The sequence below is a fragment of the Saccostrea echinata genome, unplaced genomic scaffold, assembly GCF_033153115.1.
Source record: "Saccostrea echinata isolate AGI-Se365-2 ecotype Australia unplaced genomic scaffold, CSIRO_AGI_Sech_v1 ptg000004l, whole genome shotgun sequence".
In the NCBI taxonomy this organism is placed as follows: domain Eukaryota; kingdom Metazoa; phylum Mollusca; class Bivalvia; order Ostreida; family Ostreidae; genus Saccostrea; species Saccostrea echinata.
In genome coordinates this window covers 6,115,285-6,139,900 of record NW_026889753.1, presented here as the reverse complement: position 1 = coordinate 6,139,900, position 24,616 = coordinate 6,115,285, and the positions used below count along the sequence as shown (strand labels likewise).

The 24,616-nt window shown below is 33.1% G+C and overlaps 1 protein-coding gene across 1 annotated transcript in view; it reads left to right on the top strand.

Moving 5' to 3' along the window:
- The window catches only part of LOC133179085 (leucine-rich repeat-containing protein 74B-like), a 33,944-nt gene that overhangs the window by 5,688 nt on the left and 3,640 nt on the right, over nucleotides 1–24,616 (top strand). The window contains exons 2-5 of the mRNA XM_061313815.1: nucleotides 5,619–5,775; nucleotides 20,838–21,046; nucleotides 21,279–21,386; nucleotides 21,477–21,570. Of these exons, the coding sequence (XP_061169799.1) occupies nucleotides 5,619–5,775; nucleotides 20,838–21,046; nucleotides 21,279–21,386; nucleotides 21,477–21,570 (568 nt within the window). The remainder of the gene's footprint in view (nucleotides 1–5,618; nucleotides 5,776–20,837; nucleotides 21,047–21,278; nucleotides 21,387–21,476; nucleotides 21,571–24,616) is intronic.

Below are 24,616 nucleotides of genomic sequence, written 5' to 3'. Positions count from 1 at the left end.
CCATAAATATGCTGCGCCTTAAAGAATATGTTATTTAAGATATTGCTCAAAACCAGTGACCTCAGTAACACCATGACTCTTTTTGATTTTGAAGACTTTTTGTTCAATACAAATACCAGGCCCTTGTTATCAGTAAAGAAAATAATTCTCTTGTTTGTTAAAATATCCCCCAGATATAAACTGCCATGCAAATAGGTACCAACTCTAAAAAAGTAAGATCACCCATGACTGAGGTGTCTGCCCAACTTGCCGGCCACTTTAAATAAGCCCAATGAGCTCCTAACACTGCACCACAACCTAATTCTGCACCCCAAGCACTGTCAGTGTTCAAATGCAAATCTACCATAGTGTACCAATCTATCTCCTGAAAGTAACAATAACCATTAAAATTCTCTAAGAAGTTTAACCAAATTCTGATATCTTCCTTCAACTCTCTGCTAACCTTAATGTGATGTCTACCAGATGTGAGTCCTGCCATTGCATCGAAAAACCGCCTGTTAAATGCCCTAGCTGAAGGGATTGCTCTTGAACAAAAATTAAGTAACCCTGTAACAGACTGCAAACATTTTAGAGTTACCGTTTTTTGCCTAAAATTTCCAACAATGCAACTGAAAGCCTTTCCAACTTATCCTTTGGGATCCGATTTGTTGATTATTAGTATCAATCACCAAACCTAAGAACTCGATAACAGTTGTAGGCCTTACTGTTTTCTCATCTGCTAAAGGCACCCCAACTTCCTTACAAATATCCTGAAATAACTCCATAAGCAACTTGCAATCTAGGGTACCCTTTTCCCCAGCTAATAAAAAATCATCTAAATAGTGCACAACATTTTGCAACCCAGACTTTGACACTAAGACCCACTCCAAAAATGATGAAATTTTTCAAATAGATAACATGCACTAGCACAACCCATCGGGGGGCATTTGTCAAAATAATACTTATCACAAAGCTTGAAACCTAACAATTCAAACTGTGATGGGTGTAGCGGCATTAAACGAAATGCACCTTTAACATCAAGCTTGCCCAGGAGGGCACCTTTCCCAAGGGAATTAATCATGTCAATGGCCTTATCAAATGAAGTATATGAAACTCTACAAAAAGATACAAAATGATATAAAAACAAAAAGTTTTGACAGTTTACTAAGAGAGAAAAACCCTTTTTACGGATTTTTGGCTCAAATCTGAACTTAGATTGGAAGCTTTTAAAAACTAACATACTTGTAGTTTGTTTGGAAAATCATATTTATTTGATATATTTTAAAACTTTAGTCCCTCATTATTAATTTAACTTATATTTAAAAATTTTCTCCAAGTCCCTGATTGTGTAAAAATCATAACTAAATTCATTGTTCTATCATTATTTTGAGAGGCAGAAAAGAAGATATTTTCATACGCCGCCATTCCGCCAAAAATATAGTCCCTGCTAGATTTCAAACTCAGTTTACCATTTCTATTTAAAGTTGTACAATTGTGATGAGGAAAGAAAAATATGACCTTTTAAATCTCTTACATCTAAATATATAAAACATATAGCAAATATACTTTGAATATTTTATCTAGTCAGAAGCCAGATAAGAATCCCTCCTTAAATAGCTACGACGCATGAAGAGTTATCTCTAAATAAAGATACAACGTAGATGTCTTTATTTATACGGCGGGTATGCCCAGCTTGTTATAGCAAAACATTTCACATTTTACTTTTATTTCATGCAGTTTTTAATAACATAGCGACCTGTTGGTCGACTTTTTTTTTTACATTTATAGTTGTATGTGCCACTGTCGCCAGCTTAGTACGATAAAAAGCAACAGTGGCCAATTAATGTACCTCGCACAGCATTTTGAAAGGTGTACTGAGTGAATATATTTCAATAAAAAAAACTGTGTCTCATAATCACGTTGTTCGCCGATATATGGCTGAAATAGTGCCGATTCGGCGTAAAACATTAATCAATCAATCAATCATAATCACGTTGTTGATACTATATCCAAGACATTCCATTGAGTCATTTCAATTTACTTATTTCAAGACAAATCAGGGCAACTACTTACACTGTAACGGATCAAAAAAGAACCCTCAAGAAAACCCAATAATAATTCTTCTGCATCGTCTCTTAAAGGGTAATCATTCAAATAAGGTCTAAGGCATTCTATTTTAATTGGAGTGTGAGCGAGGGACAGTAGCTCTAATTGTTCCACCTCCTCCTCTTGGGGTACTGAATCTAGGCCCTGATGCTCGTGGTCTTGAGTATGCTTGACCACTACCAGCTTAGACTGCAGGGTTCCTAAAAGTGGAAAAAGCCGAACTACCCACGTTAACTCTACACTTCACTGAAGGATGAAAACCTGAACACTTTAAACATCTATGATTATAATGACACGACTTCCTAACACAGACCCCATTAAAATTGTAATCATAACATTTCAGCGAGCCTGTTGAAACCTTACTGTAATTATTACTGGGCCCAGTAGTAGACGGAAACATATAGAGCAACCAGAGTTTCTGATCTATACTGCACCATGAAATGAAAGGATTATTTACTTTCTTTAACCTAAACTGGATATCGTAAGCTTTCCACCCTAAACTAGTCACTGGCAACCTACTGGCTCCCAAAAGTACATTGTACATGTATTTGAAAATTCCGGATATGCTTTCGGGCTGTGCTGTTGAAAAAAATGCTAGCATAAATAATAAATGCATTTGTCCACTCACTGATAGTTGTGATTTTTCGTCTGGCCATTTTAGGTTTTACAATCAACAAACCACCAGATAGTGAAAGTTCCCTACTATCATCATCTACATTCAAATTACTGGGTAACAACAAAGCTAGATCAATATATTCTGAGTTGATAATCTTTGATTTGATAGTGTTTCAGACATGATAATTAAGTTCATGATTAACACTGGAAGTTTGAAATAATGATGCATCTTGTGCAGACTCATTGAAATTACCAAGTGTTTGAGGGTCGCTACTACCAGTGATTGTCGGTATGGCCTGTGCGGTAGCTATCTTTTCTGCCAGGGCATTCAACTGGTCGTCTGATAACTGCAGGTTGACTGTGTTAGTATTTCCTACCAGCCGGTTTCCCTCCTGGCTCTGCGACTCCTCCCTTGAATCCATGGCTCTGCTTGCCTTCTGCCTAGAGTGCACTGGGTTGGCAGCTGCAGGTCGCCTTTTCACTCCCCTTCCCCGTGGCATGCTTAAATTAAATCATGCAAATCTGATGAACTCGTAAATTACATCTATAATCACTTTAATTGTAACTTGCGCATTTGCACTTACCAACAATATCTGTATTCTGAAAATTATGTAAACTTGTGCATTTGCACTTTTCAACAATATCTGTATTCTGAAGAATCTTTTTTTTTTTTTTTTTTTTGCAGAGTTTGTCTGTTACAGACTTCACTCTCCTTAAGCACAATTATCAGCTGATTATACTTATCTGTAAATACAAGTATGTACATGTGTAATTATACTTGTCAATATGTACCCCGCTACCTAAGTCTACCTTTCTTTTCTGACTGTCACCCCACCAAAGTATCTGCATATGCCCTCTGTCTTCACAAGGTGGTCTGCTGAAACTACTATTAACTGCAATGCTGTAAAGGTATGTCACTCGTCAGCTTTTTAGAAAAGTTCAGTCAGAACCTTTATCACAAAAACTATCTATTACAATTAAATTTTTATAACATATTTAAATTAAACAATGCAAATTATTCAAGATTCAATTAAAAAACTGCTCACAAATTCATAAAGAAGCAAGATTTATGAGGGACTATTTCTTGTGGTGGAAGGATATTTAGAAGAAAATTCTTCAAATTTACACATTTGTTTGATTAAATATCTTGGAACTTTAGTCCCACATATTTTTATTTAGAGAATATTTTCCATTATGACATGCTAGGAATATTAAGTATAGGTCTCAATGTATTATTTTAGAACAAATTTTACACGTTCACTCAACAGACTTTGCCAAGAAATGAAGATGTATTAAAGAAGTCAAGATAAAATTTACACCGTTTTTTGCCTGAAAATCGCACATTTTGACCAATATCTCAAAATTTACATCACTGACCCCAATTTTTTCTTTCACTATTTTAAACAACACGATGCTTCCTACCGATCAGCACATAAGTCATAAAAAGTTTGATACAAGAAAATATTTTATTGCCTATTTAGATTTTTTTATACCCCAAATATGAGACTTTTTAGTGCAAAAAGGTCACACAATATATGCGCATTTTAAAATTTGCATGATTTGTTCAATGATAAATATTATTCAAACTATTTTAGGTAAAATAAGGTTATATTTCTTGCTATAATTACATCTGATAAAATATGATAAAGATTAAAGTGAATAACAAAAAAGTTACAATTTAAGTGCAAAAAGGTCAACTTAATCGTACCGTAGCTCAGTAAGATGTACACTGACCCCCCATTTTCTTTGCGATTTTGAGTCATACTATATGAGTACTTATCTAAAATATACTTCTTAAAAAATCCTTGATATAACTAATTTCACGAGTGACATACCTTAAAACAGTTCAAATATACAATGTTGACGCGTGACGTCATCACGCCCGAGCGTATGAAGACCCCGGAGCAGAATGGTTAGAAAAATTAAGAAATGTCTAGATATCTCTCTCCCCCCCCCCCCACTCCTTCAAAGCTATGCAACTATTCTTATTTCCTTTGAAATTTATTTTAATATTGTCTCTATTTTTTAAAAATATATTATTATTAAAATGGGGAAGAAGGGGGGGGGGCTGCAAACACAATTTTAGTAGAACCAGTCTATGTGTCCACGGTACCTAGCGTATAAACTAGAGGCGGAACATGATTATTTGATAAATTTATATGAAATATAGCTTTGATTTACAAGTGACATGAGATTATAACAAAGCTTGGCGAACATGGCTATAGATAGTTTTCATATAACGTATTTTTTTCTCCGAGTTATTTCCCTTGGCCCCCATCTTGGTGGTCAACCAGGAAATATGGCGGCCAACGGGAAATAACTCTTGCTAATTTGGGCCTACTGAAAACTATCTATTACACTCGGGTGAAAGCGTCCCCACAATCTGGTATAATCTTAAACTATGCTGCCTGAAAACTTTGACATACATATCCTACTTGGTACAATGTTTTATGTACAATAATTTAGCAACAAAGTTAACAGAGAAGATTACACAAACCTAAGAATATCAGCAATTTCCTCACGATTGGCTTTGTGTTTCAGACTACCATCCGTCGGCTGCTGCGTGATGTCTAAATCACGTAACATGATCAAGGGGGATAATTAATACCATACAAACATGCTGTCTTTGACTCTCAGATAAACCGATTTAATAAATAACATTAACTCCTAATATATTAAAAAAAAATAAATATAATTGAGTTAAACTTGTTTTTCAATGTTATCAAAAATCAATCAATTCAAACTTTTTAATGCTTTTTTTTTAAAATAAGAAAATTAAAAAGTCCTTTTTGGCAATTTTCTTCTATTGAAATAATCAGTCGCATAATTTTCTGTACCTCAATTCCCTGTAGAAATTTTCAGTATAAATAAATCAATAATTTTGGAAAATATTTGAGTTGTTTTTCGAATTATTTTAGGAATCTTTGTCGGGTGCATCAAAAGAGGGATATTACGGTATTTTCCCTCAAACCATTTCCCTGGATGACTATGGAGCAAAATGTTCTGTGACTTACACCAACAAAGAAAAAGGATTTGTTCCATCCATGTGGTTTGTCGATGGAGTTCCAATTCTCTGTAAGTTTAAAACATCTTTTCTAGCAGAAATACAATGTACAGTACTTTCTGACAGATAATATATAATTTGTTAACTGTTTACGGGGTCAGTACAATGGTAATTGTTTGGAAAATCTGTAATCGGTTACTCAAAAAAAAAAAAATGTGTGAAGTTGAACACAGTTTCTATATTAAGAAAAACCCAATTTCTAAATTTAGAAAAACCCCTGACCTTGATAAGTTGGCCAATAAAGGAGCACAGAATTGAAATTAAGGGGGTTATTGTTTATGTTACAGTTAAACAACATGCCATTACCTGCCTCTCCTGTATTTCTTTAATGATATTCGATAAATTGCAGTTACCTATCAAATTATTGTGAAGGCTTAGTTCTGATTTTGATGACGATGCAGAACTAGAGGTACTGTGAGCACTGAGCTCACAAAATAGTACCCCCGTCTCTCATATGTTTATTATGGCAAAGCCCATGTTTTGCTATGGGAGACCCAAAATATGTGTCCGATCAAAAAGTAAAATAGGAGGTGCACAATGACTTTATGTAATAAAGATTCTATGAAAGTATCACTAAATTTTATTCAGTGGTATAGGAGGAGTTGCGGATAAGAGAATGGATACCCCTCAATACTATAGAAAAATGGCAGTTTTCTATGTTTTGCTCTTGGAAAACCGAAATATGTGTCCGATCAAAAAGTAAAATAGGAGTTGCATAATGGCTCTCTGTAACAAAGATTCCGCGAAAGTATCATTAAATTTTATTCAGTGGTAAAAGAGGAGTTGCGGATAAGAGATGTGTACCTCAAAGCGTAACGGACGGATACCCCTATCACTATACACCACCCGCTTTTCATGCGGGGTATAATAAACTTGTGTCACATCTAATGAAAAAGGTGAAGCTAATGAACAGTGACCGATCTAAAAAAAATATAGAAACGATACAGATCTGTGAACAGGGCAGAAAACACTTCCAGAAATTCCAGAGGTGGACCCCGGTGCCGAGGAGGAGTAAGCATTCTCTGCCGATCGGTCACCTCCGCCGTGAGCCCTATGTATTCATCAGGTAGGTTAAAAATTCAGTAGTCACATTTAGTACAAAAATAAAGGCCCAACGATTCATGGTATGAAACATATCAGCAAAAATCAACCCAATGATAGACTAAATTTGTTAACAAAGACATTATAACGACCATAGAATTTACGAAATGCTGACTTTAAACGAGGTTGTTGAAATCCCTGTAACATCAACCTATTTGTCAGGGTTGTTAAATTTTTTTTCAGTTAAATTTGTAAACGAAGTCAATATAGCTACTATAGTGCGTCTGAAATTTCTCCTTTTGCAGCAGTTGATATTTTTTGAAGGAGTAAAGATAGGTGTTCAATAGAACATTTGCTGCGCCCAGTAATGTATCTTTGTTTGTAAGGATTTTAATGAAGTTTAGGAATCCAGTATAGTTAGGGCAGATCATCATTTTGTTGACTGTGATGAGAAAAGTTTTAAACACTGAAAGGTGATTTTGAAGAGTTTTATCTTTAGAAAGTGAACTGTAAGTATATGTTGGATTTCCAGACAAAGAATTACAATCAAGTTCTTCTAAAATACAGTTATAACTAGAGGTACTGTGAGCACTGAGCTCACTTAATGATACCCCCCGCCTCCCATATGATTATAATGGCAAAGTCCATGTTTTGCTCTCGGAAACCCGAAATAAGTGTCAGATCAAAAAGTAAAATAGGAGGTGCACAATGGCATTATGTAATAAAGAATCTGTGAAAGTATCATTAAGTTTTATTCAGTGGTATAGGAGGAGTTGCGGATAAGAGATGGGTACCCTTCAATATTATAGAAAGAATGGCAGTGTCCATCTTTTGCTATGGGAAATCCGAAATATGTGTCCGATCAAACGTAAAATAGGAGGTGCACAATGGCACTATGTAACAAATATTCTGTGAAAGGTTCATAAAATTTCATTCAGTGGTATAAGAGGAGTTGTGGATAAGAGATGGGTACCCCAAAGCGTAACAGATGGACGGACGGACAGACGGACGGACAGACGGACGGACGGACGGACATCCCGATCACTATGTACCCTCCCACTTTTCAAGCGTAGTGGTATAATAATGAGCCTAACAAACAAATTCGATCTGAAAAAATTGTCAATGACTATGATATTTCAGAAACATTTCATGGTTTTCTTAATTTTTATTTTGTCTATTGAAGTTGAAATGAAATATGAATATTGTTCTGGTCAAGAAAAACTGAATAATATTGTCTTTTTCAAACTTCTTGTGTAAATGAATGCAGCTTACTAGAAAAAAATATGTCAAGAAAAGTGTATTTTAAGGTAGATATATAAGGTGCAATGAAGGCCATTATTTCTGTGTTAGTTAGGACGTAATTTGTAGTGCTTTATACATTGTCATATATATATATATATATATATATATATATATATATATATATATATATATATATATATATATATATATATATATATATATATATATATATATAGATAGATAGATAGATAGATAGATAGATAGATAGATAGATAGATAGATAGATAACTATTGAATAAACTCTTTTTTTTTTTTTTAAAATGATAAGATACTGTATAATATAGAATAATATTTTACATTTTAGACTGTCTTAGTGACTAATACAAAATGCAATTGACATTTTTTTTAAAGTAATGCATTAAATTACAGTTACTTGTAATTGAAAGATGGATCCATTAAACATTACATCCCATTATTATTGAAAAAATGTAATGATTACAATGTATTACCATTACTCCAGGTCTGGTTTGAATAATATTTAGAAAAAAAAAATCCTGAAATTTAATGCACGTAAATTTTCGTGTGACCTTTTTGCACTTATAAGTATCATATTTGGGATAATCTGAACAGGCAATAGAAAATTTTCTTGTATCGAGCTTTTTATGACTTTATCGCCGATCATGTAAAAGTAATGTGTAATTTAAAATAACGTAAGAAAAAGCTGAGACCAGTGATGGAAATTTATAGTTATTGGTCAGAATATGTGATTTACAGGCGAAAACAAAGTAAATTTACCTTGACTTCTTCAGTATACATGTATCTTCATTTTTGACCAAGTACGTTGAGTGAATGTATAAAATTTGTTCTAAAAATATAAGTTGAGACCTATTTATAAATATAACTAGCATATAATAACGAAAAAAAAAATCTCTGAGCTAAAACATAGAGGGCTTATATTTCAAAATATTTTGATTAAAGAAATGTGTAGATTTGATAAATATTCTCTAAATATCCTTCCACTACAAGAAATAGTCCCCGGTAAATTTTGTTTCTTAACGGGGTTTTTTAAGCACTTTTAAAATTGAATATTGCATAATTTGCTATTTTTAAAATTCAAATATTTATTATAAAAATTGAATTGTAATTGATAATTTTGACATTAGAGGTTCTGACCAACTTTTTTTTCAAAAGCTGACGAGTGACAAACCTAAAGTCCTGTAGTGGAGAGTTAGATATTTCAATGTTTGGTATACGTCTGCGTTACAATATGGATTTAATAATTGCTTCAAAATTTTGGGATTCTTCTGAATTCTCAGTAATCTATCTAGTAGTGTCGCAGTCTGACATTGAAATAATTTGTAATGCATTAAAAATAAAATTGAACTTTTCATTATTTAGATAATGATCCTGATTGGTTTGTGGAAGAGACGGGTTTTTCCCCTTTCTCGTCAACCTTGTATTCTCGTATCAAAAACGTTGATGCAGCAGACAAAGCTATCCATGTTAATTTCTACAGCTCGTCATGCAAAACAACAATTGATTTTGGGAAGAAAAGGAAAGACAGTCGGATTAATTACAAAGTTTCTTCAAATACAGATTTTCTATACCTAACCTCATATTCAAGAAATGGTGCGATGGGATTTAAGATGCCCACAGATATAAATGTCAAAAGTAATTCACAAACCCTGGATCTACAGAAAAACCTACAGTGGTATGTATTTATTTATTAGAAACATGCACAGTAGAGCAGTTGTTCATGTTGAATTCAATGGTTTTTATCTCTAACCCAACTTTATATACCAGTCTAAGAAATACAAAACTTAAAATGTAAGGTAAGAGCTCATTTCACATGAGCTTACAAGACTATAGCTATTAACTTTGATGACAAACATGATCAAAGACTTAACTCTTCTCTAAAAAAAACAAGAGGCCCAAGGGCCTTAACGGTCACCTGAGTACAATACAACAATTTAGAGGATCCATAAACTGATAAATGAAGCTTTGCTGCCCAAAAGCAAGAAAAATAGTATGATTAGCATCAACAAAATGATTGGTCTAGCATCTATCTGTCCTCTATTTATCACTATTACCATGCAGACTATTAACAAAATGTATATTTTATAAACCCATATTATTACTTCTCACATTGGCCTCTCTTGGCCTTTGAAGAGCATTTAAAAAGATAAGTTATTTTTGTCTTGTTTTTATTCATCTATTATTTCCAAGTCTACCTGATCATTAAAAATATGAAAGTACTTTTTGTATTACACAATAAATATTCGTGCATAATTCTCTTATTCTATTAACCTTTCAAATACATTGTTTACATTGATTAATTATCAAAGGTGAATGGCAAAGGGGAATAACTTTGCTCAGCAGAATACAATTTTAAATTAATAGAGCCCTGGCCAGGACCAGAACACTTTATTAAATGGTCCAGGTTGTTCAAAATTCTGGTAAAAATACATTTGCCCATTAAAAATTTTACTCGGTTTGCCTCGCATATGCCCAGAAGCATAGCTTTTCACGGAAATGCATTTTCACTATATTATTAAATAAAATAAGCCCCACCCTTACACCAGAACATCTGACCAAGGGCCATGAACTCACAATTTTGGAAGAAGCAACTATGCTCATCATAACTATGAACTTAGTTTATTTAATATCCAGGAGCAGAGAAGAAGATTTTCAAAGAAGTAATGCATTTTCACTATATAGTCAATAGAGCCCTGCCCAAACACCAGAACCCCTGACCCAGGGGCCATGAAATTCACAATTTTGGAAGAGGCACTCTTGCTCATCATAACTATTTACTTAGTTTCTTTCTTTAATACCCAGGAGCAGAGAAGAAGATTTTCAATGAATTAATGCATTTTCACTATATAATCAATAGAGCCCCGCCCTAACACCAGAGCCCCTGACCCAGGGGCCAAGAAATTCATAGTTTTGGAATAGGCACTCCTGCTCATCATAACTATGTACTTAGTTACTTTATTTAATACCCAGGAGCAGAGATGAAGATTTTCATAGATTTAATGCATTTTCAGTATATAATCAATAGAGCCCCGCCCTAACACTAGAACCCCTGACCCAGGGGCCATGAAATTCACAATTTTGGAAGAGACACTCTTGCTCATCATAACTATGTACTTAGTTACTTTATTTGATATCGAGGAGCGGAGATGAAGATTTTCAATGAATTAATGCATTTTCACTATATAATCAATAGAGCCCCGCCCTAACACCAGAGCCCCTGACCCAGGGGCCAAGAAATTCATAGTTTTGGAATAGGCACTCCTGCTCATCATAACTATGTACTTAGTTACTTTATTTAATACCCAGGAGCAGAGATGAAGATTTTCATAGATTTAATGCATTTTCAGTATATAATCAATAGAGCCCCGCCCTAACACTAGAACCCCTGACCCAGGGGCCATGAAATTCACAATTTTGGAAGAGACACTCTTGCTCATCATAACTATGTACTTAGTTACTTTATTTGATATCGAGGAGCGGAGATGAAGATTTTCAATGAATTAATGCATTTTCACTATATAATCAATAGAGCCCCGCCCTAACACTAGAACCCCTGACCCAGGGGCCATGAAATTCACAATTTTGGAAGTCGCACTCTTGCTCATCATAACTATGTACTTAATTACTTTATCTAATACCCAGGAGCAAAAAAGAAGATTTTCAAAGAATTGATGCATTTTCACTATATAATCAATAGAGCCCCGCCCTAACACCAGAACCCCTGACCCAGGGGCCATGAAATTCACAATTTTTGAAGAGGCACTCTTGCTTATTATAACTATGTACTTGGTTAGTTTATTTAATACCCAGGAGCAGAGAAGAAGATTCTCAAAGAAATAATGCACTTTTACTATATGATCTAAATAGCCCCGCCCTAGCACCAGAACCCCTGACCCTGGGGCCATGAATTTCACAATTTTGTTAGAGAACTCAATGCTTATTACAATCATGCCAACAGTTTGACTGCTTGATGTCCAGGAGTAAAGAAGAAGATTTTTAAAGATTGCAATAATTTTGGTGGTTTTAGCCCCACCCCTCAAGCCCCAGGGGGGCAGGGACCATGAAATTCATAATTTTTGTTCCCCATTACCCATAAATGCTACATGCCAAATTTGGTTGAAATTGGTTGAGCGGTTTCAGAGAAGAAGCTAAAAATGTTCAAATGTTAACGCATGACGACGGACGAAAACGGATAGCAATAGGTCACCTGAGTGACTCAGGTGACCTAAAAATCCTTATCTAGCGCTTATTGTTACGAATTGCTAAATCTACTCGTTTTTACTCATAGTCAAACATCTAAATATCTTTTTGAAAATAATTTTTTAGAGGACAAATTATCTTCAAAGAGAAAATGATAGTTACTTTAAAAGCAGTTTGACATCATATCTTGATTGTAAGTTAAGGACTTTAGGTGCATTGGATAATATGCCCTAAATATTTTTGCAAAATTGTGACATGATGAAAACATCGATAATTTAAGATTCAGCAATTTCATTTAGAGACGAGATAGGGTAAGACCACTTTTTGGCCATTGATTTTTGATATCGATGTTTCTAACAACAATGCTATTATGGTAGTTCATCATCAAAACCTGTTGTCATCCTTGTTACAAAATAGGTATTAATTCTAATTTATTGGATACACAAAGGTCACAGGAAGAAGGTAACAAAATATCTCTATTTCCGAATATTTTCATTTTTATACAAATTTTCATTAATTTTAAAGCACATTTTGTTTCTGAAAACACAGAGCACAAGCTTTTCTATCAACCAAATTTATATATTTCATTAGTATCAGATGCAACATGTGTATATGAATCTCAGAAAGGCAAGCTTAGTTTCCCGAGTTGAAAAGTATCTCAAATCTGACAGAATTCCACCAGAATTGTGAACATTCGGTGAAAGTCCTACTTTGGCACCCTCTTGGGGCCTCCTTGTATGCTTTCAATCAAAATAAGTGCTGGTTTTAAAATAAGCATCATTTAAAATTCTTAACTACACACTTTCACAATTTGAATTTTTTTTATTTTTATATCAATTAAGACGCCGAATTCGGCTGTTACCATACCTTGTGCTTTGTGAAAGACTTTAAACTGCAGTATCAGAAGACTCTGACATTAAAATCAGAATAAGAGAAGTCTTTATTTCGATTAAGAAAACCTTATAGTAAAAAGAAGAAACCGTAGACAAACGAAAAGGTCTTTTTCCCAAAGATGAAAACCTCTAAAAAGTTTTCATAACAACAAAGTACAATGAGTGGGGTTTTCGCTGAAGACAAAAGTTCCTTAGCACAAAGCAGTACTAAACTGAAACATTTTATGAGGATGATTTTCATTATAATACATGCAGATGTTTCAAAAAAGAAATTATACGTCATCTACCGGACACAAAAACTCGGCGGAAAAATGTAATCACTGTCCAAAACACCCTACAATGAAACTCTCGGTCGTTATTTTTATGCAGCATTACAGTAATTATTAAATTTGAAAACTTTTTTTTTTTCAGGGAAATTATAATTTCCTCGGGGCGTAAAATTCGATCATACAAACAAACACTTCCGCTCAAAGACAGCAAACCCAGTAAGTGGAAATATTTTGGCCCTACTGTCTTATCAACCTTTGGAAGACTCCATTTTTCTGTAACTACAAAAGGTATGTTTTATAAAGTTTTATTACCAACAACTTCAAATCATACTATATAGAGCAAGAATTATAAACAATTTCAATTCACATAATGTTGAGAAGAAAGATATTTGTTTCATTAACCTTAAAATTACTTGTTTCGATTGTTCTAGTAAAAAAAAATCTCAATTCAAAGTTTCCACTTTCGTATAAATTATATCCCCAAATTCGTTTCTTTATAAAAAAGAAAGCCTTAGCAACAAGTGTCAAAAATTATGGCCAAGGTTAAAGTTTTTGCAGACAAGCAGACGGACAGACCAAAAAGAATATGCCTCTGAATCTTTCATTACGAGAGTACCGGTCAAGGTAGCCTAGTGGTTTATATTCAAACCTAAGACGTAAACATAAGTAGTGACTGTTCCTTCGCCAAGCGCACCGGTCACGGTAGCCTAGTGGTAGGGCATTCGCTTCGTGATCGGGAGGCTCGGGTTCGTTTCTCGTTCGCCGCGTCAAACCTAAGACGTAAACATAGGTAGTGACTGTTCCTTCCCCAAGCTCCAGGCATTAGATGTGAAAGTTCCGGGTCTTTCGGATGAGACCTGAAAAACCGAGATCCCGTGTCACCGTAGGCATTGGCACGATAAAGAAGCCTCACTGTTCAATGGCCCTGATTGCCGAGTATAGGTCTAAATTTGAAGCTCTTCACCGGCATAAGGTGACGTTTCTATATGAGTGAAAAATTTTCGAATGGGACGTTAAACAACATATATACAATCAATCAATTATTACGAGAGCATAAAAATATCCTTTACTGGGAACAGACTAAATAACGTTTAAAAATTCAAATTCAGATACATGTATTATAACTTTAATTGTCCTGGATAGATTACGTTTACCACATTACCATTATTAAATTCAAATCCTTTTGTGTAAGTGAGAATTCATTGTCACCGATTTTATAATATTGACGATATACCATAGATCTATTTTATTGCCTTAAGAAAAATGATCGGTTCAAACTGCGTGTTAAACGTAAGTATAAAAAAAAACGTGGTCCACACTTGAGATAACTGATGCAAATACATGTATCTTCGAATTTATTTTTGTGATGGCTTCATATTCGTTTTATTCAATATATGTGTTATCGTTTGTCATATTACGAGGAATCAAAATCAGTGAACTTGAAACTAATCCACTTTCTCTTTTTTTCATCAAAGCTCAATGGAGTCGTCCATCCATTACAGTAACGTACGTACGAGATGTCAAACTAGATTCATCTAACGGATATTCTTACAGAACCATTCCTTCAAGCTACATGTCCGACGAGACTTTCTGTAGAAATATTAACGACAACATACGTTTATGCCGATGTTACATCCTCGAAGATGATGATAAATCACCGAATACAAGCTCTATGTACCTGAAGTCCAACTCTTCCACCATCCGTACAGACCTGCGATTGTTCCCTTACGGATACGCAAGTTACGGTTACCAGACAGAATTATACTCCATCCTGAGGGATCCTACTGTAATGGACGAGGACGCCTACTGTATGGCAGGGAAAGGCAACCCACCTGGTTACAAAATCACAGAAAAAACAGATTGACCTTCCTTTCACTCTCCAGAACTAATTATTTTATGCTATCTTTCTGTCCATCATACATCTTTCTGTATCATTATTGTTCTTTCTTTTTTATTCATTTATTTATTTTGCCGATACTGCAAGTCTTTATATTCATTTGAATCTACATGGATACTTTAAAACATCTATATTTTTTAACTTTTAGGTGTGTACATGTATGGTACGTCTAGGAAAAGTTGCGTAAAAATTCTGGTGTTAGATTTTGTAGTCCTCTTATTTCACCTCAGTACAACTTATCTTATACGTCTTCTTTTATAAGTTATAAGTATATTGGTAATGTTTTCATGGCAGTAACCACTAATGATCAAATGTCATCTATAATGATATACTGTAGTATTAATAGATGATTTAATAGATATTCATTAATGATTTATTAGTATTATTTGTCATCAGTTTACTGTAACAATGTTTATTTATTTAAAACACATTCGTATTATTGATGAATGACATAATTGTCACAATAAATGAACACAATTTGTGTCATTAGTAGGCGTTATATAGTGATGAACATGATAGTTAATTATAGATTCAATTATATAATAAATGGATCAAAAGTCATCCATGGGTGATATATCATGAGATGATTTTTTTTTTATCATTAGTGGTTACTGCTATGCTTTTAGGTATTGACAAGCAAGGTTGTTTTATATTCAAAAGACATTTGAATCGAGTGATACCCCCTAGCTACTCAAATGCATAATTCAAACAGTTTGATTCTTGATACTTTGAACCGGTCACGATAGCATAGTGGCAGCGAGCTAGCTTCGTGATCGGGAGTCCCGGGTTCGATTCTCGTTCGCTGCGCCGCGTCAAACCTAAGACTTAAAACCTAACACTTAAAACCTAAGACTTAAACTGATTGTTGTTTTTTTTGTTTGTTTTGAACATATTTTATTGACAATGTGTCAAAGGGATTGGACACAAGTTATAAAAACTTAGTCCTCTGATTGATCCCTTCGCCAAGCGCACAAAAGTGACTAAAAACCGAGGTCCCGCGTCACAGTAGGCGTTGGCACAAGAAAGAACCCTCACTGCTCAATGGCCCTGAGTGAGGAGTATAGGTCTAAATTTGAAGGCCTTCATCGGCATGCGGAGACGTCTCTATATGAGTGAAATATTCTCGAATGGGACGTTTAACAATATACAATCAATCAATCGATCAATCTTGATACTTTGAATTTGAGAATTTTGCAAATCCAACATTCTAGTACTGTACACAGTAGCTACACTGTAAGATGTAACATAAATAATGACCTAAGCCTTTTCATTAGGTCACCTGAGGAAACATATTGGTATTAGCTTTCACTCATATTGAGACGCCACCGTATGCCGAAACTTAGATCTGTAATTCACACTCGGGACCATTGAGCAGTGAGGGTTCTTACAAACGAAGGTTAAACAAGTTTTGGTTCTCTGGTTTTACCTGTAGGAGACTATTAAATATAAGTAATTGTGAAATCAATCGTGCCCTGACATTGAAGAGTAAGATTACATAATAAACTGCCTGGTTGAATCATAATTTAATTAAAGTTTTAAACATTTCAAACGTCATTATCTCATTAACAAGATTTTAAATCTCTTTCATCTCTGGTTTCAAATTATTTATATTTAGTTCGTTAGCACTTCTTTTTATATAACTTTCGTGATACAAAGTCGTTAAATATTGATCGCAATTATAAGTTAAAAATTCTAACCTCCGATTTTGTAAATAGTCAGTAATGAAGTACTTATATTTAAGACCTGTTAAATCACTAAGTGGCAAATTCAGATTAAGGTATTCAACCCATAGTAGCCTCAGATTCAATGAAATTGAATGCTTAACAGTTATGAATGGATTGAACACTCAGTACATGTATATTTAGACATAATTCCAAGTTTTTTGTTATCCGTATGCAAGAATGGAAAGTATCCTAAATTTTTGTGACCTTGACCTGTTCTTGAAGAGTTATCACCCTCTATTTTCAATAAAAATCTTTTTTTTTAAAAAAAAGATCTATAGGGTAAAAAAAAAAAATCATTTTTCGATTGTTATATTTTTCTAATGCTTTAATACATATTTCCACCTCGGCTTTTTTGATATTCTTAATATTTGAACTTTTATTTTTAAAAAATCGCTTGTCTTCATGGATCTCAATGCAATCTTCGATGATTAGTTATTGCTAAGGTAATTACAATTTTGAAAATTTCTCTTGTTAATTCGTTTTCTACTATAAAATGCTTTGAATTAAGATCAGATTAAATTGTATAGATAAAGTCAAGAGAAATGATATGTTTTCAAATGATACTTAAAGAAAGACAATATGTAAAAGTTCTACATGTGATTATATATTTCAGATATTAGGTTGTTATGAAACAATAAATGTATCTCTAAAATTTGTCCAATGGTTGTTAGTGAAATAATACTGGTATCTACATGAATCCAATGTTAAAACTGAGAAAATTGAATTATATTTATTTTTGTATTAATTTTTATTCATTCTGTCACCGAAAGCTGCATATATTCATAACTAGAAGCTTAAGAAGAGAATTGTACTCATGTAAAAAAAAAAAAAAAACAAACCTCTGTTTAACTGGTTTAGGAACTTATAATTAAATGCACGTGGAACTACATGCAATGTCTAACAAATAAGATTAATATATAATTTTCCAAACTTTTAACTTCTAACAAATAGAAGGTACGCCAAGACACAAGAAAAAAAAAATAATCCGGATTATGAATTACAAGGTTTAATCTGGTTTGTGACCTGTACTTTCGGAGATGCCATCATTGATAAACCCAGCTGGTCATATTGAAACAAAAACAAAGCTAAAATCTCTACTAGAAAAGGTTTATCTACGACCCACTCGGCTACAAATTGAACTCCGAGGAGCTTGTGTGAAGTCTTTTTTTTTAAACAACTGTGGGAATATAGAGGAAATACAAGATTTAATAATGTTATAATTTCAGTCTGTAAAACTGAGCAATCATTGTATAATTTTATACCGTGAGCAAATATCAAAGGCTCTATTTAAAAAAAAAGGTCTCTGAAATGTTGCGATACGAGGGAGAAAACCATTACTGATGTCGCAGTCAGCAAGACGGGCGTTCATTACAGAATTCTTCGAAAAGGACAATGATATCGATGTGGAAGGTAAGGCCAAAATAAAAAGATTTGTTGAACTTGAATATATTAGAGTTTTACAAAAGTATGAGATAAATTTAAACACTTAAAATTAAATGATATACATTCTTTTCTTGGAATATGTATTAATTCCTTGGATTAATGATCTATTTATACGTTATATATAACATGTTTACATATTTCTAGTAGTCATGTTTTGTTTCAAACATTGGTGACGGAAACTATTTCATGAACATGTACATGTACATCAACTGACTCTGTCGAACATTGTAAATATACTGAGTATTTTACATTCTTACCCCCCTCCCCCCTTACCATTACAGTATTGAAAATGTTCTCTTAATTGTAAGATTTTGTTCCCTAACAATCCGGTTTATTGACTTAAAGATAATTGACGATAATTTATCAAATTAAATGTTTATATATATATATATACATGTATATAAAAGAAAAATGTTTAAAGATATTTAAAATTTAAAAGGCATTGGTATTATAGTCATAATAAGAAATCGATTTAAGCTCTAAATTAATCCGATTAATTGAGAAAAGAACAAGAACCACAAATATTTAATACTAATTTTACTAATAGATCAGATCTAATCTAAACAAAAAAAAAAAAACCTAGTAAACCTAATAAAAAATTATAATATATATATATATATATATATATATATATATATATATATATATATATATATATATATATATATATATATATATATATATATATATATATATATATATATACCGAGTATGAGGGCAATGTATGGTTTATTGGACCTGAATATAACAAAAATCTATAGCTGAATATATAATATATAAGAATATGTATGACCTGAATATTAGATTTATAAATGATCTTATAGATGAAAATGGTTTCTTTTACAGTTATGAGGGTTTTTGTGATATATATCCAAATGTTAAGCTCAATTTCTTAGAGTTTGCAGGTATAATACATGCTGTAAAAGCATGGATGAAAGCAATGAACATAAATGACATTACTGCAAAATTACCAAACCCATTAATTTTGTCTAGCAGTCATATTCTTTCAAAGTGTAAGAAAGCAAAACAGTTTTATGAAATAATTAATGTTAAAGATGAACAATATGGAATGATATTTTTGATTTGGGGAAAAATGAATGGAAGATGATTTTTAAACTTCCTTTTGAAATTACAAAAAATAGTAAACTTCAATGGTTTCAATATAGAATTTTAAATAAAATACTTGGTACAAACTCCTATCTATATAAAATTAGGAAAAGAGATGATAAATTATGTTCTTTTTGCAATGTGGAAGAAGAAACAATAATACATGTTCTATGGGAATGTGATAATGTACAGACTTTTCTGAACAATTTTGAAGTATATTGTGAGCAAAAGACAGGGCTGCAACTTTCATTCACAAAGCAAAGATTTATTTTGGGGTTTCTAGGAAAAAGCAAAGATATTCATAACTTATTGGCCTTGTGGATAAAATACTATATTTACACAATGAGATGTTTAGGGAAAAAATTTAATGTTAGACCTGCAACTTCACATATTAAACTTCTCTTTGAAACTCAAAAATATTTATTATACAAAAATGGAGACAAAGAGGTATTTGACACCAACTGGAATCAATGGAATCAATTGTTTTTTTAATCTGTTATAAGAATCAGTCTTATTCATGTATTAAATGAAATACATGTATGTGATAACATGCCAACTCTCTCTCTCTCTTAAAAACCACAGCCTGTAAAAATGTTAAACTTTGTATTGTATACACAGATTGTGTATTAAATAAAGAATTAAAAAAAAAGAATCTATAGCTGCCTTGTTATATCCTGTACTTGCAAATATAATTTTTATAGTAATAAGTATTAATAAACTTGAAATGTACTGATGAAATCAGGGTTCATCTTCATATGAAATACCATTTACTTTGGGCACTTTCATCACGTTGGAGTTAAAGAATTTAACGCTCAGATAGATATGTTTTATATGTTGTGAAATTTATATAAGGGTATAACAAATAATTTTTACATATGAATGTAAATGAAAAGAAAGAAATGTTAAGTTTAAAAAAACAAAAACAAAACAAACAAACAAACTAGTATTTACTCGGAAGTTAAGAAAAAAGATAATGTGGCATATTTGATTGAGTTTTTATTTCGTACTATTCAATTACTGAGTTGTAAACAATGATTTTTGATAAAATTGCATTAAATGAATATTTTTTGTATATTTTGGTAGTTTTTTTTTTAAATTTCATTATTGTAAGTAACCGACAGCTCATATATTATGTATGGATAAATCATATTTAATTAAGTTAAAAAAAAAAACAAACAAAATAAAACAAAACAAAACTCTAAAAATATTTTTCCTTTTCAGCTGAAAATTACAAAACTGAATTGAATGTAGCTCTGCGTAGATACCAAAGTAGCAGTGATGTCAGTCGGAAGGACTATCTCCGGGCATGCAAGCATTGTGGAGTTGTACCTCTATCGGTCTTTTTACGCCAGCTTGGAGAAAGAAATATGTCTCTGAGGTTTCAGCTTCTTCCAAAAAACGCCATCAAGTCCTGTGCAATCGCTTTACTTGTACGAGTATTTTATTACTTTATGTTTGAACCACGCCTGTGTACTTTGCATCAAATTATTTAGGTGTAAAATTAAAATGAAGAAAAAAACTTAGACTTCCTTCTCCATACCTAACAAAATTTTTTAAGAACAATGGTTTTATTCTGGATCAGTCAAGGTTTAATATGAGTAATTTTGTTTTGTTTTTACATTTTCTCAACTCATCATATTTGATTAATTTATTATTTTACAGAGGAATTCACGTATCCAGTCGTTGGATCTAGAAGGCTGTCAGATAGGGTTGTACGGTGCCCAGTATATGTTCGATCTACTACATAGGAAAACTAATATTACAGAAGTCGTAAGTTCATTAGAGTCGCCACTGAAATCACATACTTAAGAAAAGTGAAATGTCGTGTATTCCACCGCTTTTTCTGTGTTTGTATTGCAGAATTTAAGCGGCAACAAACTTGGAACGGAGGGATTACGGTGGATTGTCCGCCTCTTCCATTCAAACCATCACATTAAATCAATTAATCTCTCAAGTGAGTATATAAATTAAACTTTAGCAAACTCTTATAACTTGTCTATATATGAAGTCAGCATCTATTCAGATAGAGATATTGACGATACGAATTTACTTTCTCTAGGATCAGTAGATCTTTTATGCCCTTATCCAACTTCAGGTAGTGAAAAGTAACGAGATATTGATATACATTTATTCATATGAAATCCTTACAAAGATACATTGCAAGTTCTGACAAATTCTGTACCAAGCCCCTTTCTTTGCTCTTTACAAAAATATTAACCGCTTTAAGAAGAAACTTCAGACGTACTATGATACAGCATATTTAAGAAGCGGTGAAAATCAGATATGGATTTTCAAAAACTCCAAAGAACTTTCAGAAAATTTAAAATCATCAATTTTTTTCTAAAGTCAATGACATCAAAACGTACAGCTTTTCTACACTTTCTAAAGTTTTTGCTATCTTAAACAACTGCTTCTTCAATAAAAAAAAAATGAACGCATAATTTTTCCTATCTTGTGATTGGTCATCAACAAAATTACTTTGTTAAAAATCACTCTGATTCTACAAAAAAGTACTTTGAAGTTGATTAAAAAAAAGGATGCTTGAGCTCCTCATTGACAACATGTATGTAATCTTCGGAGATCAGATCTTCCGAGAAAATGTTGGAATTTCGATAGGCAATAACTGTGCTCCTTTATTAGCCGACTTGTTTTTATTTAAGGAATGATTTTAAGTTTTGTGTGAGTTATTGGTGTGTAAATCACACAGACTTGTCACGTAGGCATATTTCATGAAACGCGCTAGCGCTTCACGAAAAATATGCCTACGTGCAAGTCTGTGTGATTTACACACCAATAATTCACACTAAACTGAAAAACATTCATTATATTTACATTTTACAAATTTAAAAGCAACAATAATATACTCAATATTTGAATTTCTTGCTGCCCTATATCGTTAATTTTTTATTTACGTCTCTGTAGTCTCATTGTGACGTCACTTTAGCGCGAGTTTCACCGTGTATATTTCTACGCGTGAGTATACACAAAAATGACTTTCAAATCAATTTCACAGTTGGCTTAGTAGAAAATCACAGCAAATGTAAATATATTCGTATGAAGCAGAATTTATTCAATTATACTTCTACATGAGAAGAAGAAAACACTTGTTTTTGCCTTCAACTTGACATTCAGATATATGGACGACGTTTTATCAATTCAAAATAGTTAATCTTCATTCATGTCGACTCGATATATCCCAGTGAACCTGAAATAAAGGACATTACAGAGTCTGCCACATCCGTTTTTTATTTAGATGTTTTCCTGACTATAGACGATTAGGGCCAACTAACATCTATATTGTATCATAAACGAGATGACTTCAGCTTTTCCATCGTCTTCCTTCCTTATTAATCACTTGCATATAGTGTTTACGTCTATAAACTTATTCAATACTCAAGAGCATGCTCTAAGTACGATTAATTTTTAAACCGAGGCGGGCTACTGACAAATAAGTTCATGTTACAGGGATTTCATCAGCCTTTTTTAATGTCAGCGTTTCGTAAATTCTATGATCGTTCAAGTAACCTTGTTAACAAATATAACTTATCACAGGATGGATAGATGAATGGATATAGAATAGACTCATTAAGAATCATCTAATCATCTGAAACCTTAAAATTCATTGAATTTTATTTATAATTTCATTAATGAATAAATGAAATGTTAAGTTAACTTACAGTTATCATTCTCAAAAAATCCACATAAACAATACAATCTTTGAGCTGATCAACACAGACCTCTGTAAACAGAGGTGGGAGTAGGATTAGTACTGCAGATTCCTAATACGCGAGGGAAATAATTTCCAATAATAAGTACTTTCGCGAGAAGCACCACACGCGAAATAAAATTACTAGCTTTTATTTTTATGGTGCTGAAATCAATCTAAAATCTCTTGATCAACCGTCCATTCGTGAATTTTTGTTCTCGCGATTTGACGTTTAAGAACCATTTCGCGACAGTAAGTACTCGCGAAAAATAAGGAATCTACAGTAATCATCCCTTGTCAACCGGTCACACCCTCCATGTGCTCTAAGTCATGATCGGGCAAACGGAAAAATACGTAGACAATTCAGTGTAAAAATAATGACTTAACACTTTGTGAAAAGCGTCAGTCAACATTCGACCTAACGACAGATTGTATTTACAAACGGAGTCATTGTATAGACCATAGAATGCGAAATTCTTACTTTAAACGAGATTGTTGATATTCTTCAATCTTCATATTTTTGTCAATCATAGCCTGCCTCGTTTTCGAAATTGTTCATACAAAGAACATGTTCTTGCGCATGAATCACTTGGGAGACGTATGCATGTGATAATGGTATATGTGGTTTTTTTCATTGGAATAAATATGTTTTCTAAGTATTATTTAGAGAACGAGACAGGTACTGTATCGTAGAAAATAAAAATCCGTAACATATGATCGAAGTCCATCGAAAAACTGTCTGTATCGCCTGTATGTGTATCTATAGTTAACTGAGATTTTAAGACCCCTGAAATAAATTCGGATCAATCTCCATTTACAACAAGGTTAAATCGTACACCTTATCAATTAAGACTGACTTCGAGTCTGTTACATCTACCCCGTTGTCAAAACTAATCTGACTAAATCTTACGTTGTCCGTGAAAATATATATATACTGCGGATGTATACTCCCCGTCGAGGCCTCATCTACAGAAAGCACAAACGAACTCTGGCGAAAGTTTGGATGCTGCACGGGTATGAAGTGGGCGGTGCTTTTTTCTTTTTGATTGATCGTGTCACAAATCATTTAGAGAACTCGATAGATTCTGTATCGTAGATACAAATTTGGGGTGGAGACTCGTGCTACGCACTCATCCACCCCAAATTTGTATCTAATTGAAATGCGACATTAAAAACGAAGTGAAAGAGATGTGCGGCAGTCGTCAGCGATAAGGATTTAAGATGAAATTAAAAAAAAATCCTGAAAAAATAGACTTCATTGAGTTTACACGAGAAGAGTGGAAAATGGGGGGAG